Here is a 16,628-nt window from a genome sequence, read left to right on the forward strand (position 1 = left end):
ACATAACATGCTGATCTTCATTTAGAGCTGGTAAATTTTAATCTGAGTTAAACACATGTTAATTAAAACACATTTCACCAGCTACTTGGTAAATTAAGTGCTATTTTGTTTGATGTTGGTAGAAACGGGAAATCTGGAGTGATGTCTATCGCTACAGCTGTTTGCAGTCCTCATATAACACCAGATGTGAGATAGATGTATCTGCATTTTCTGCTCTCCTGTGACTCACAAGTGATCAAACATGCAAAAACATCATGAGAGGATGACTGGACAAGTTTATAATGCAGGGAACTGTTCAAGACATTCATAAATTGCTGCAAACCACACACACAGTGAAGGAAAATTTATTGTAACGTCACAGACAAGCAAAAACATTTATATCTCCAGTGAATTAAAATACAAGTATATTAATTGTAGAAGGTGTCTTTGACATATCTCAACTGTCTTTAAAAAGATATAATGTTAAAAGACACTCAAAATCAGGTCTGAGTGTTTTATCAAACCTAGGTGTGACAAATCAACAACGCAAAAACAAATGTAAGTTTCCGCAGATTTGTTTTTATTAAAGTATCCTCATATAAATGAGCTCTGCTATGAAATACAGATGCTGGAAGGAATAATCATGTATTTAAATGTAGCTGTATTGCGAAACAAGTGTGTTGGTAAAAGCTGCTAAAGCATCAGCCGTACTTTGCTTTTTCTGTTGCTAGAGCCAATCTGCGTATGTTTGCTACACAACCAGCTGCTGCCTCCTGCAGAGGGTCATCTGTAGAGCCTACCATAACCAGTAGGAGCTAGCAAAAATACAAAAGAGAAATGGCATGAGAAAAACAAATAAGTGTGCTATTGTTTCAATAATGTTCAAATCATATCTGGAACCATTGCATGAATTTACCCACACACATAATAAATAAAATACTAACAATCATATTAACAACACTGTATTATATATGTATATATATATGTATGTATACTGTTACATGCATACTTTTGTACACATATATGTATTAACATCCACATAAGAGTGCAATGCCTTATATTTTATCATATTTGTACCTGTGAATTGGCATTTTCATGTCTTATTTTCTGGTTATTGTACCATGTCTGTCTGTTGGTTGTACTTGGATTTTTTTATTTTAAGTAGAAATTGCACATGTTTTATTTGAGTCATGGTTTCCCCCCAGGGTATACCAGTGTAATTGTACATGCTCAAGATTTTTAATAAACAAAGCCATGCTTTTTTTTTCCGGTCTTGATCATGGAACTGGATCCATGTGAATGGGCCCTTGTGTCCCATTGACTGCAGTAGGTTTCTTTATTGTCACAGCAAACCACTCATGTTAAACTGCTTGAGGGATATAGATCTGGGCATATGAGTCTTAAACATTTGCAAGTGAAAAACAAAAGCTCAAGAAAGGCACCAAACTTTTGGAGTTGATTCAGCTTTTCAGTCATGTGGAGTAAATCCTCTACTCTGGAAGTCATTCAAATTTTTCAGTGGAAATTCCTTGGGAGTAAGGTACTGTTCAACATGAGTAAGACACAAGACAGGCCTTGATGATAAAACATTTTTACATATCAGAAAACCATTAATAATGGGTTTGGATCTCATTTTACTGTGTTGTAAGTCAGTGATGCAACTGCAAATGCAATATAGCTGGAAAAGAGAAGATTCTTGCTTAGCTCAGATCAGCTCCACACAACCTCCAGATTTCTGAAAATTTGCCAGGCCTAATGTGCGTTCAGGTATTTTGAAGCTCAGACAGCTCTAATTAAAATCTATATTTTCAGTCTGCAATACTTAGGAATCTGTATTCACCCAAACAATGTTGAGTCAAACCACAGAGAAATATGTTATCACTCAACTCTGGTGCATATTTTTCATACAGCTAAAATATTACACAAAATTATGAACTGCTAAATATAAAAGCATAAATTGAATGCAGACATCAAATTCATATGCTACCTTTTTCTAACCTCCCAGCAGTTGTGAGGCATGGGCCACAGCTGCACACATATGGCATTTGCTTAGAGAGATCAAAGCCTTTTGAACTTGAGGAAGTAGTTGTGTTAGCCAAATGTACAAAACAAGCATCTTGCCAGTCACCTATCACCCTTTGACCCCTACATGCAACTTGTATCACAGTGCCTGTGATAGGCCTGAATTAAGTCAGAAAGAGTATTGTGTCAATTAAGCATCAATAATATTTTTTTCTAGTAATTCTTCTTATAATTTCCATTACTGTAATCAGATGTCTAGGCCCAAGTAGCTAGGTAGTAGAATTCTTAAAGTATGAACACTCCTGAAAGGATATGCCAGAGTTAAAATGACATGAGAAGAAATGATATGGGAAAGTTTTATGTTACTCTACTTTATTTGCATGCAAAACCCGGGCCAAGATCAGCAACCAGAGAAGTCAGTGGAAGGTACCACTGGCTTCAAGTGGACCTAAGATTAAGGAGCATGTCTATGTGTACTGATAAAACTGCTCTACAAAGCACAAAGACCAGAGTGCAAGCCTTATCAAATGACTTCTATTTTTTGATTCTGAAATATTGCTGGATGAAGATCTTTCTGCCTTGCCTTTTGCCATGAGCTGATTTCTCATCAACTTAAATTATCCAGTGATTCTTTAGGTGCCTCACAACTTTCTTGTGTAACTTACAGAAAAAAACTGTTATAAATCCTTCATATCCCTGACTCAAACCCAAAACTATGCATGCACATACTGTTCATATGGCGGTTTTGGTAAAGCTCTAAGTTTCAGATTTGGGGGCAAGGAAACTATACGCCTTATGTGATTATTCACTTCACAGATCTAATGCAAGGCTTTTCCAGTGTACTGAGTGTGGAACTCAAACTCCCTTAATAATTTCAGATAAGACTTGTTATCAATGTATAAGAGCAGAAGTTCATTACAAAAATAACATTTTGGAGATACATTATCTAGTAGGAATATAACAAAAAGCGAAAATCAACCTTTGCCTACATGTTAGGTAGGACTCAATTCAAGGTTAATTACCTTTTATTTTAGCCATCACTTCTTTCTAGGCCCAGAAGACTTAGGAAAATAGGTATTTTTCTGTTGCTTTCCATGGAGAGCTCAATATTAAGCAATGACAAGAGCTGTAGGGGAGGGTCCATGCTCTTTGCTGCAGGTGCATTTTGGAAGATCAGGGTTAGGCATCAAGGAACAGAATGCTACACAACACTGGTTCCAAGTATCCAAATAGATGCCTAAAGAATTAGTGGTATGAATGCAACCAACGCAAACAGCAATTTTTATAAAGGTATCAAATACTGATTTTTCTCCTTCTGAGTTCAGGGGATCACAGATCAGTTGTGCTCCAATTTGCTGTTTTTCTAAATCACTTGCCAGTGGTAACATCTGTAAGAACTGCCACGTCATACAAAATCCTGTACTACACTGTGTCTCAGGATTTTTACAATACGACTTCAAAGGAATATTCTTGGAAACACTGTCCAATACAGTAGCTGCTTCTAAAGACTGAGGATATACAGCAACATTTGTCAGTTAACTTACTCCTTTTGTGCTAAAAAAAAGACAACTGAAGAGAAGATTATCAAAAATGCAAAATATTTCATTTAGAAGTAGGTAATTCTGTATTTAGAAATCCAGCTTTGAAGATTTTGATATAAATCCTGCCTTAAATGAAATAAAAACTTATTAAACTTATTCTTTTTTTTTATAAACCAAGACATTTATCATTCTTTCACTTCCTGACTGTCACTCCTTGACCCTTTCATATGTTCAGTTCAATTTACTGGCAATTTCGGTCATCCAGTTGAGGTATGGGAATATATTCATAGATAGTATACACAAACTACACCCACATATTAGATATATTTGACAAGTCCAAGAAATATTTTTTTTTTTTTAATTCCAATGTACTGGTCCAATATAACATATCATTTTTCTTGATGCAATGCCCTTGAACTTCACGTATCCCTTCCCTTTACTGTTCAGGTATTGTTTTCTGACACATGTAAATGCTAACAGATGTGAGATGCAGTAAAAAAAGCATGTGGTATAAATGCTTCTTTCTGGCACATAAAAGGCACTTTCCATAGACAGGGAAAGCATCTGCAGCACCATGTAGCCTTCATTTTCTGTTGGCAGGTATCTATATTCTAAGGCAAGAGTCCAATATTTTTTGCACAGTTAGCACGTCACACCAGCAAATAATCACAAATACAAGCTGTTTTGAGAATGTACAGAGCATATGTAGCATTTCTGGATTCCAAAAGCAAGAGTAATGCACAGCCAAATCATTTAAATATTCAGAACAATTAAGATTTTGCTATTGCTATCCCATCTTCAAAATAGCACAAAATTGTGATACTATATTAGGAGTGCACAATCACAGAATAATTCAGAATTCTGAGGGGATCTCAGGAGGTCTCTAGTCTAATGTCATGCTCCAGGCAGAGTCAGATATGAGGTTAGACCAGGTTGCTCAGAGTTTTATCCAGTCTGAAAAACTCCAAGCATAGAAATGGCACAACCTCTTTCAGCAACGTATTGCAGTGTTTGACTGACCTGGTAGAGAAAAAAGTTTTCCCTGTGTTCAGTTACTCTTGTTTTAGTTTATGCTCATTGTCTCTCATCCTCTTGCCATGCTTCACTGTGGAAAGCCGAGATCCATTCTTTTGATGACTGCCCTGTAGGCACGCCATTGACCATCCTGGTGGTCCTCTGCTGAATCTATTGTGGTTTATCCATGTCTTCCCCACATCAGAGGCCAAAGCTGGGTGCAGTATTGTAGGTGTGATCTAATGAGTACTAAGGGGTACAAGCACTTTCCTCAACCTCCTGGCTGTGCTCCTGCTATAAGCCCAGTGTTTTGATTTCTTTGCTGTCAGAACATATTGCTGGCTAATGTTCTGCTTGCTATCTACCAAAACCTCTATATCCTTCTTAGTAAAACTGCTCCTCAGCCAGTCAATCTCTAGCATTCCCTTCATAAACTCTCCAGAGAGGAATGTGAGGTGACCAGTCTGTGGTGCTCCAGACTGGAAGGTGGAATTGTAGCTCTGAAGACACACTTTGCAAACTCTTATTGTTGGGTCTTATGCTCTCTGGTAAAGGTTTAACAAAAGCAGAAATTCCTTTATTCCTCAAGGCATTAGTAAGAGGTAAGGGGATAAATATAATATTGGTGGCTAATGATGCCACCTACCACTGCCTGAAAGCACATCCTCCTTCTATTTAGTATCTTTACCATCACAAAATAACCAACTGAAAAAGTGTTATTTCAAACAAGATAACACAAGCACCACCAGCAGAACTTGTCGGAAGTCCCATTACCCTGGATGAGTAAGACAGTTACAAAAATGGACTAGCAATTCTCTTTCCCATGAATATGTCTTTCTAGAATTTTTCACTTCTACAAAAGAAGTAGCCCAAGGGGATTTTAAAGCAGAAAAAGATAGGTACGTTTTGTAACAACAAACCCTAAACCTGACAAAATCTCAAATGGTCTTGATGTACTGGTTACCATAACTTAGAATTACTCACTTTCCTTCAGTCACAGTTACTGCAGCTTCTAGACTCAGAGGAGGGAAGCAAGAAGCATAGGATGTCATGTTTTCAGAAAGAATAGAGGTTTGCATGTAATAATCTTTAAATAACAAGTTAGTCATGCGATGTTTCCACAAGTTTTCCAAAACAGTGGAAAGTGTAGAACAACGCTGTTGGAAAGAGGTTCCCTTGCTCATAAACAGATAAAAGATCAGACTATTCAATACTCTGGAGTCCTGTGAATGTGAATGAAAATTATGAATAAAGAATAACTGTAAAAAAATATTTAATGCCCTTTTTTATTCTGGCTTGTTTAGGTTTTAGACCCTGTAAAACAAATCTTATTTGATTTTTTCTAATCAGAAGGAAATATGGATAAACTCCTTCAACAAGATTCATATCTGTACTGGGAAGCTAGTCAGAGTTCACATAGAGCTTAAAATTCCTGGAACTAAAGACATTTGCTTCAGTACAACATCCTGTAGATTGATATAGCATTTCCAGTTGATGGTAGGACTTGTCTTTTTTTTCCTTAAATTTAGATTTAGTATCTGACTTCTTTTACATGCAACATTTCCTGATGATGCTAAATTCCTAGCACTGTGATTTTCTAATTGTGTAACACTTTTTTTTCCAAAAAGACATTTTTCACATGTTTTTTATAAATTTAACATAAAAGAAAAAAATACTTTAAATAAAAGCATATGGTAGAACCTTATCCAAGAAAGTATCAGTCTAGATCCAGCCAGCATTTTCTAACTTTCAACACCATATTGCACACTGGAAAATATTAAAGCACCTAGTTTGAGTGTTATGTTACACATATTCCTACAAAAATACTTTAATAAAATTAAATTATAAATAATAAAACACTCCACAATCAAAGCATAATGAAGGTTAAGCCAAGTCACTGCTTCTAAACTAAAATTCAGGCCAATTTCCTGATTTCCCCTTTCAGCTGAACGAAAGGGTAAGACAACAATGTACCATACCCAGACTCCTAAGAAGAAGATGCTCGTGTAAGTTCTGGGGTGTTTTCTGTTAATTTTTTTTTCCTCAGGTGGCACAAAGAGAACAGATTTCAAACATAAAGACTATGCACCAGGGAACACTGAGTAAGCAGCCATACAAAATCCAGTACCAAGAAATTCCAGTAACGGCAGAAGATGGGCAGGGCAGACACTCACTGTGCTGATTCCCTCTTTTATAGGGTCTCTCCTCCCTGGGACTGAAGTCGGAGTAACCCTTGGTGCAGCCTAGTTCACTTGTTCTGAATGTAAAGAGGTGAGAACTGAAGCTCTCTGGTTGGGGTGGAAGAAATCCTAGGAAGATTACACCTGGCTTCTTTTCATTTCTTGTCTTCTTTCTGTCTTTTCTCTCTCCCATGAAACTCATATCCATTCTGGCAACCATAGGAAAAGGACAACAATCTTCTACAGTCACTCAAGAATGGAGGGGGGGGCTGAGGAGGTCGAAAGGATGCAACTTGGGCTAAGGTACACCTGAATGTGGTGGTGGTCTCTTCTTTCTCATCTTTCCCTTCCTCCCTCAGAAAATTAGGGAAAGAGTACAGAAGCTGGAAAACCTGTGCACTTTCTACAAAGAGGTACAGGACTTTAAGTCAGGATGAGAATGAATTTGTCTGCAGTTTGTTGTGCATTTAAACCATCTCACCTATCTCAGGACTTGGGACAGGTGACTTGTCCTTGGCAAGTCATTTTTCCTATGTGACTGCATGTGACAAAATGTCTGTTGGCAAGATGAATCCCACAAAATGCTGGGAAACACGGGAAGAAGACGAGTAGGACTTGATAGTTTCAGTGAAGTATTCTGAACATATGGTTATTGGTACCTTACCATGAGATGTTTACTCTGAGCTTCAACTGATTTTACGCCATGACAGATTCAAAGTTTAAAATCTTTTTGGGTACAGTGTCATTTTTTCATTTTTCCTGCCTGCTGTCAGTCCTTTTTTTCTATTTTGTTTAGTCACCTCCTGTACTACAGGAGGTTTTTGGGTCAAGGACCATATTTTTCCAACACATCTGAATGGGAACAGGACTCTTGAAAAGAAGTCATCTTGAGCACACAATAATATCATACAAAGTAAGAATATAGTTCTCATATTCTCCAATAAAGTTAAATGTTGCATTGCATTACTTTGGAGAAATACATACAGCCTGAATGCCTAAAGGGAATTATAATATGGTACACGCACATACTTGCAAATGTTTATATAGCTACAAAATATGAATAAACTCTACAGCTCTCTCTCCACCTCAGCTTTTTCATTGTCTATTTCGTTCATAGTTATTTAGAGAAGGATGCCCTCCTTCTCTGTAAAGACATAATAAATGGGCAAAGAACTGTGAATATCAGTGACAAGGAGAAATTGACCAAAATGCTAAATGGTGAAATGTAAAATAGTTTAAAAACTGTAAATTTGCAGACGACTTTAAAATACACTAAGTTCAAAGGTTTTCCTATCTCACATTGCAACTTACAGGACTTCAGAGGGATATTTACAACAATTTCAGATGTAAATCTAACTAAATATAAACATATCATGCAACGCTAAAGGTGCTTAATAAAACTGGTAATAAAAGTTATTTCTTATCTTTGTTTAAAGATATGTAACCTATTGGAGTCCTTAGAGGCAGACAGCTTGAATCTACATTCAGCTGTAAGATGTTTGGTGCACTATTAAGAAAGAATTCAATCACCGTGAACATTCCAATGTACAAAAAGTCTTATGGGATATGAAATTCATCCCACAAAAAACAACAGGCAGATCTGATAATCCAGAAGTGATGAAGTCCAGGGTCTCACAGCATATTTTTATTTGAACCACTTTCTCTATTTTATTTTTATTTCATTGTAGTTTTCAAAAGAAGATTAACATATAAAAGGCTTTTGGTGGGATAGAGAGAATAAAAAACTTTTTGGTAATCTCAACAGAGTGACATTTCAAAGAAGTTTTTTTCAATTCATTGGAAACTAATTTTATTAAAATTAAAACATGAACCTGTTTACTTACATGTAATGGACATTCAAAACAGTGAACTTATGTCATGGACGTTCCTTTCCTTTTATAGAATCATAGAATCAACTGGGTTGGAAAAGACCTCCGAGATCATCAAGTCCAACCCTTGATCCAACACCCGCTGTGGTTACTAGATCAGGGCACTAAGTGCCACATCCAGTCTCATCTTAAAAACCTCCAGGGATGGTGAATCCACCACCTCCCTGGACAGCCCATTCTAATGTCTGATCACTCTCTCTGTAAAAAATTTCTTCCTAATATCCAGCCTAAACCTCCCCTGGCAGAGTTTAAGACCGTGCCCTCTTGTCCTACCGCCGGTTGCCTGGGAGAAGAGACCGACACACAGCTGGCTACATAATTTACTTTGGCTCAGTAACATGCTGGGGACTACCCTTCCTTTATATCGCTGCCAGCCTGATCAATCTTTCTTCTTTGTATTTCTTGCTCTTTATTCATACTTACCTGCTTTTTCACACTTTCCTTTTCACTTTACAGGAGCATGACTTTTACCTTGCCTTTCCTTCTCAAATATTACTGAGAAGATAGAATAGGAAATTGAGAAAGAATTCGGTTTTGGTTTTCAAATTTGTTAATATGACTATGAATATGGGTATTTTGTCTGTTTGTCCCTAGCAATCATACGAAGATTATATGAAAGCTAATCAGGGGCAGTTGCAAATAAACTATCATCAGCAAATCAGAGGAAAAAACCTGAAGGGTTCTGCTTGACTTCTCAGCAATAACCTGAAAACATGTTGTGGGGTTTAACTCTGATATTCCTGAAATGCATTCTAACTAGTCTGTCTGTGAAGACAACATTGAACTGCAGTAAAGAGACACCACTGTTTCCAGACTTGTGACAAATTTTGCAGTGTTTACTGCAAGGGCATCTTATCCTGAGAAGAGGGTATAAAATCTGACTGCACTAGTATTTTAAAAGTATGTTAGATCTACTGGTGTTCGTGAACTGACTTCAAATTCTCTTCTGTGCTCATTTCCAAATACTGATTTTGATCTCTAAGGTTAATATAGATTTAGGTCCAATGATCTAAGTGTCTGTCTCTCTTCTTACATATGATCATTATAATCAAAACCAGTGAAGTGCTTTTGCTAGTAAACCTTACATATCAAAGTCTGGGGATAAAAGCAGGATGTGGATCCATACAATAGAATTTATTTCAAATAAGGAGCCAGGGTATTTCAAAGTTCTTTTTTTTGTGGCACACAAGAAGACTGTTCTATAATCTTATGTTTTAATACATGTGGGTGGCAACAGTGCATACATTTACATAAACTGGAAGATGAGTGGTACTGTTCAACTTATAGTCCGGTTTTAGCCTACTAAATGTACTAGAAAATGTTCAATTAGAACACAGGGTAAATAAATGTATAGATGGTATGAACACAGCTCAGCTTTATTCACACAAATATGCAAGTGAATGTGATGAAGCAAAAAAAGAGCTGGGGCTTTTATAGGCAAAGGTCCATGTACAGTCCACATGTTCATTCATATTGGTAGATTTAAATGTATGATATCAGAACATTAAATGTATGCTATCAGTTACTTCTCAAGAATCTCAAACTGCTTTTTTTGTTATCAGAGAAAAACATATGGAATAAATTAATTTATACTGAGGAGTCAACTTCCAATAATCAACCCAAATTTCTGAGTCACTTGAGCATTTCTTTATGAACAGAGTCTGATTCAGTGCTCATAAAATATATTTACAAGTGCTGGAAATTTGTGTGCTTTTTTACAGTCTGTGTTGTGGAAAAACATTACCATGTACACTTATTGTGACAGATAAACACTTTGGGTTTTGGTGATGAAAACACAGGGAGTGGCTTGAATTAGTGTTCCACTCAGGTCATATTCAACCAAAGTACTTGTGATTTGCATACAGTTATCTAGAGGGGAGTTAGGTATTTTTTTTTTAAATAAGCAAAAAGTCTCTCCAAAACCACTCAAGGACTCTGGCCACAAGTGCTTGAGTGACTGCTGGATTTTGGAAGCTTTGTGAGATCAGAGACTTTTAAAAACACTGTGTAGCCTGCAAGCAAGCAGGCAATAATACCTGCCTGCCTGATTTTTGTATGTCAGCCAGGAAATCCTAGAGGCCTTGATCTGCTTCCTTCCCTCTCTGAAGATGTAACTATGAAGTAATGAATGAAAAATTAATTAATAAAAGCTAAATTTAAAACTTTAATTGAAGTAAAAGCCTGTTCCTCAACTTTTTTATTAACTGATCAACTTCAGTTCCAAGCTTCAAGTTTTGGAGATCTTTTTGGCTTATTCATTTGCTTGGGCTTTTTCAGTTTTATAAAAAGAAAGTTATAGTTGTGCTTGGGCAAGTGGAGGTTGTACCACATGCATAAAAGCTCTGCTAAAGCTGGTTAAAGCATGCGGGGGAAGATGTGAAAATTAATTTTCTAAACCCATGCAACTCTCTGCTTTAGTACAGAAAGAAAAAAAAAATCATGTGGACCTTCTAGCTGAATGCTATCACTGCAAAAGGTAAAAAAGAATCACAATTAATACTCTAAACCTGGTATGGCAGTTACTTTGTCTCTCAGGTAGGATGAAATGGCTGGAAAGGTTAGTTAGTTAACTAGCTACCCAAAATATTATTTCACAACACTAATGCTAGCACAAGAACATCATTAACCACATATTGGACATTCTTGGGTGAGTATGTTTGTCATCTAATTAAAACAACATGTGGAGCTGGTTTGAGACAAAGTACTACTCCTACATGGGGAATGTACTCTCTTCTTCATCAGTTCCCTACTCAAACAGGCTACTATTTCAATAAAACAGTGCATCATGGGCTTGATTCATGACAAAAATTAAGGAACTAAACATCCTTCCCTGAAGAGGAGCATCTTTATGAAGAATATTGACATCTGTAAAAGAGTGGTTTCTCAAAATACAATTCTCTCATACGCATTTCTGATTCTGAAGAATTAAACAGACTATCAATTTCCACACCCCCCCCACTTCCCAGGATGTCAACACAAATTTAAAGATAAATAACTCCTACATTTAACTGCAAATTTTATGAGAATTCTTGGATTATGAGACCAAGAGCAGAAAGATTATCGGAAAGAGCCTGAACAATCAGAAGCAAAGTCAGGGCTTCAGGGTGACCCTAACTGTATGTTACATTGAATTTTTTTTCTGTCCAAATTGTTTGCAAGGACTTTACTGCCTCATCCAAATATATGTGGACATCTTTTCAGTTCTAACACACAGTTACTGTTGGTCCCTTTGGATCTGCTGCACATGTAGTGTGCAATACTGCCCAGTGTAGTAAATCCAACACTTCCATGAAAAGGAAAAACTGCAATGAGCTGTGACATATTTGCACAGGAGATTTGACCTCCATAGCCCAGTACTGTGAATTGCAGTTTGCAATTGTCTCTGTCTCTACTACCATGAAGAACTGTATTGTACCCTTTCCCATTATCATTTATGAAACACTGAGTGGCAAGATCCTGTGGCTCCAAAACTTCATCCTATTTACTACACTTTGATTCCTCATTTCTAATCAATTATTTATCCTCTCTAGGACTTTGCTTTCTCATCACATAGTACTTTAACTTCTTTAAGCATTTTTGGTGAAGTGTGCTGCTGAATGTTGTCTTAAAATCAACTGTCAATTCTACCCTTCCAAATAGCAACAGGATTATTGCACACAAATAGAATAATCAACTGATGAAAAGACAAAATGCTCTGAGGAGCAAAAGATTAATAAAATATTCTTTATACAATGAATCTACAGCAAATGCAGTGCAAAAGTATGACAGACCTCCTTTAGATATATATACACTCCATTGACCTATAATGTGCCTGGAGTTTAGCAATTGTGTGTCTTTGGAATTCTGAGAAGGAGCTAATCCAGTCTAATGACTGTTGGATTTGAGCAGATTGCACAGATACAATATAAGAGATAAAAGGAGCAAATAAACCTGAATTCATCCCACATACCTGTGGTCAGGGTAGACAGTAGGCAAGAACTGGTGAAAGACAGGATGTCTGGAGGGGCAATGTTGATTATAGGTGTTCTAAGGACTTTCTGGATATTTTTAACTTTTCTGTGTTGCCACAGAGCCCTAAATTATCTTAGTCCAAGTCCATACTGTCATACCTGTATGGCAGTATGGTAGCACCTTTATGAGTTCCTGGTTTCTCAATCCTATGTCATGGAGATATTTTTTTTAATTTCATCCATACCTTTAACGCAAATGAAATGAGTAAACTAAAATCAACCTAAAGGTATCTTCTATCTAGTTTTACAGTTTCTGTAAATTCAAAGATAACATATAACTTGCAGTGTATCAGACTCCTTTGGTAAATAAATAGTGTTGCTGGCTAATATTCTCTTACTTTAACACTACGTTTTTTCTTCAAAGCTTCTTGAAATAAAGAATTATCCTAAACCATGGCAAGAAATTCTGCACTGATTAGCAGCTGATAAATACAGTCAACAATCATTCTTGTTGATAAGTGCAAAATTAAATAAAATCAAATTTTCAATAAAATAAAATTGTATGGACTTTCACTCATAGTCTAGAAGATACATTTTAGCTTTTACATACAATTGATTGTCAAATAAGCATCATTGCATCAGCAATTCATAACCTTTCCCTACTCTCACTCAAGTCAGGACAGAATTCTCATCAGCCTCCTGCTGCCTGGCAGCCTCGTCAGCTCTTTAGAATTGATGCCAAAGTGTGCAGAACACTGACCAGGAACATTAACACGAGAGCCCATCTCATTATCCCCACATTGCAAATGGACTTTCCCTCAGCATCTTTACCTTGCAAGTGACATCAATAAGATGTGCCATATTACTTAAAAGATACCATAGAGCGCTCTTTGAAATGGCAACATGAAAGAGATTACAACGACTAGGGCCTGAAGCCAAACTGAAGTGATTGATTTTACAGGAAGAACTTTGTTCTTGGTATTTCTTATGTTCAGCTTCTTTGAATAGCTCCTTACATACAAGGAAACTATTTTTGATCAGCTGAATGTCAAAAATAATTACCTGGCATTGTGTTCTTACCCATTAAGCCTTATATCTCTCAATTAAGTAAACTAATTTAATATCTGACAGTTTAGCTAAGACATTATTCCATAAACATAAAAATATTTTAATATTCTTCTTTCTGATTGTTGCCAAATTAGAAAGAAATGATTCACACAGTCACAAGGATAAGTCTGGTGCAGGGAGCTAAACAATTGCAAGAAGCTGCTCTGTGTATTTCTGTGGTTTGGAAATAGTGCCAAGTCGGAAGGAAAAGACATTCTCTGCATTTTCTAAAGCAAGATAAATACAGAAAAGAAATATAGATGAAAGATGGAACTGCTATCTGTGGACTCTGCCAGATTCCTTGGCTTTTTGGCACACCTATTGAAGCTGGCAGACTTAGCCAGTAGCAATCTTTTCCATTAAAAGGAGCAGCATATATTTGGATTTAACATACTTTGTTTGTGCATTTTTAAGCTTCAAAAATGTCTATTTAAATTTTTTTTAATGATTCCTTCTGCACAGTTGGTTGCAATTGCACTTATTTGAAATGGCTCATTTATCACTAAAAGAGCTGCAGGGCACAGCTACTGTTAAACAGCTCCAACAAACCTACAGCTTAGTGGGACAAGCTCCTTTTTATAAGACTAAAAGATGTTTAAAATGTGCCAAGAGGAGCTTTATGCCAGCCTCTAGGTTTGTTATCCAAATGTTACGAAATTAGAGATCTCCTGAAGCACAGTTTGTGCAATGATAAGCTGATCTCTCTTAGGCTGCTGTTTTTTCCCATCCATGATCAGACAGATTTTAATAGAACACTTGTTACGTATCATAAACTTTAGCAATGCGAAATTTTGAAAAAAATAATCTAAAATCTGAGGTTTAACCTATACTGAAGCCACACTTCATTACCTTTATCAATGGCGCAAAAGCAAAATGTTTTACATGTAAGCGCCTCTACTTTATGAATGGTGAAATTTTGCTTATTATGAAGGGAAAGGGTTACTGGTTCCTGTTTCCTGGAGCTGAAACCCTAAGAAAAATGTTCACACCTGGCAGTTGCTAGCACAATAGAAATTGCACTGGTGTAACACCGACAATTTTCATTAATTCTTTTGAAATGAGACAAAATATGCTAGTATTGGACTTTGTTTATGCAACTCATATCTAAAATTTAAGTGTGATGTGATCAATACATTTGCGGGTGAAGGGATTTGTCATACTTTCCGTAGACAACAGACATGCAGAAATTTTGGAATCTAGTGCCCTCTTTCTTGATGTCCAAGAACTGTAACAACTAATTTATAAAAAGCAACAGGCATTAGCTTGGAGTATGTGCCAAACACACCATATCTCCAGCCTGAACTGTGGAGCCTGAATAGAGTGAACCACTATAGTTAAAAAAGGGATTCTTCTAAACTTAAAATAACCATATAAATATGTAAATTTCAACTACACACTATTATACCCCCATAATACTGTTGTATATATATTACACTGAATACTTTGGATTGATTTATGAAGATATTATCTTAAAATTTGTTTAATAATGTAAAACTCCTTTTTCTTTATACAGTGTTCTCACCAAAGGCCCCCCACAAGAAAACAACCAATCCCAATGCCAAATACTCCTAAAGAAGTAGGTGCCAGTGCTTTTGCATTTCATTTTCTATACTCCGGATATATAAAGTATGTGATAAAAGGTTGGGTTTAGAATGTTTGCAGTAGAGATTACCAGTAATTGTCTTCCATATTTTGTAATTCACATTTATTTATTTCACAAAGATGGTCTTATGAAAATCCTTGCACATAAAATGGTTAGCCAAAACTTCTTGTAGGGATTTATGACTTTAGCAAATAATGACCAATTCTCTGGAAGCTCTGCACAATACGTTACAGAAAATGTATTTTTTAATACAGTCGTTATAAAGAAGCATAAAAAACCTTCCAAATATGAAAACTACATTTCACATAGCTTTCAGAAATCATTGTTAAACAAACTGTTTTTATATCTTGGATTCTTACAAGGGAATGGATGAGCCTAACCTTTTTTCCATTAAGAACTGAACTCAAAAAGCACAAATATCTCCTATTAATTCAACACAGAATTCCGAAAATGCACTACAACTGTTATGCCTTCTTTGCCAAAACAACAAAACCAACCAACCAACAATCCAATATGGAACACACCCACCCTCTCCCACCTTCCCCCAGAGGCATCTCTGTAGGCTGTAACCTGATGAAAAGACACGAACAAATCTGATAAATTAATTTAAAAATATTAAAATCTATGATTATACAAATCAAGTCCCCTTCTTAGGAGCATGAGTCTCTGCTTTTCTCACCTTATTGTACCAAGCAGTTGAAATGCAGTTTTCAGCACCCCTGGTGACCTTCTTATAAGATAGACCAATTGATATTCTAGAAGGCATCTATTAATGTTTTGTAATATTAAGAAAACAGAGCACTTCCATGTTGGGCAAATAATACCATAAACCAGACCACAGAGTAAGGCTAAAGATCAGTTGTATGCATGGGTAGGTTGATTAGGCACTTTCAATATTAAAAAATATCAGAACATAAATGGAAAGTCTGATCTTGTGCATTTCAGGTATGTATACTTTAATCATTAAGTTAATGGTTCCTGTAGCCCAAAAATAATTAGTTCTGCATGTACAATGGAATAAGAAGAGGAGAAAATGGATTTGTTCATACTGCCACACAGAATACTATCTTTAAATAAATCTGTTTGGAAAATAAAAGCAGCTCAGAACAATGCAAAGCTCAACAGAGACTAATTTACTTTGACTTCACGTAGCCTTCAGTGCAGACACATGTACGTGAAAACCTGCCAACAGCACCAGTTATGGTTCCCATATGTTGTAAGTGCCTTAAAGTCTGGGTGACTGGCTACTATCCAGTGGTTCTAGGTTTTTACAAAAAGCTTATAGGCAGTATTTGATATGTATGTTTTACTTTAGATAACTAAGTTGCAGCTATGAATCAGCA

The 16,628-nt window shown here is 36.3% G+C and overlaps 1 protein-coding gene across 1 annotated transcript in view; it reads right to left on the minus strand.

Annotated features, from left to right (window-relative positions):
• Window positions 1-520: 520 nt before the first annotated feature.
• Window positions 521-16,628, minus strand: part of ARMC4 (armadillo repeat containing 4) — a 78,433-nt gene continuing 62,325 nt past the window's right edge. The window contains exon 19 of the mRNA XM_018075913.2: window positions 521-794. Within this exon, the coding sequence (XP_017931402.1) occupies window positions 681-794 (114 nt within the window). The 3' untranslated portion in view covers window positions 521-680. The remainder of the gene's footprint in view (window positions 795-16,628) is intronic.

The sequence above is a fragment of the Manacus vitellinus genome, unplaced genomic scaffold (assembly GCF_001715985.3).
Source record: "Manacus vitellinus isolate BGI_N305 unplaced genomic scaffold, ASM171598v3 scaffold_3_pilon, whole genome shotgun sequence".
NCBI classification, from domain to species: domain Eukaryota; kingdom Metazoa; phylum Chordata; class Aves; order Passeriformes; family Pipridae; genus Manacus; species Manacus vitellinus.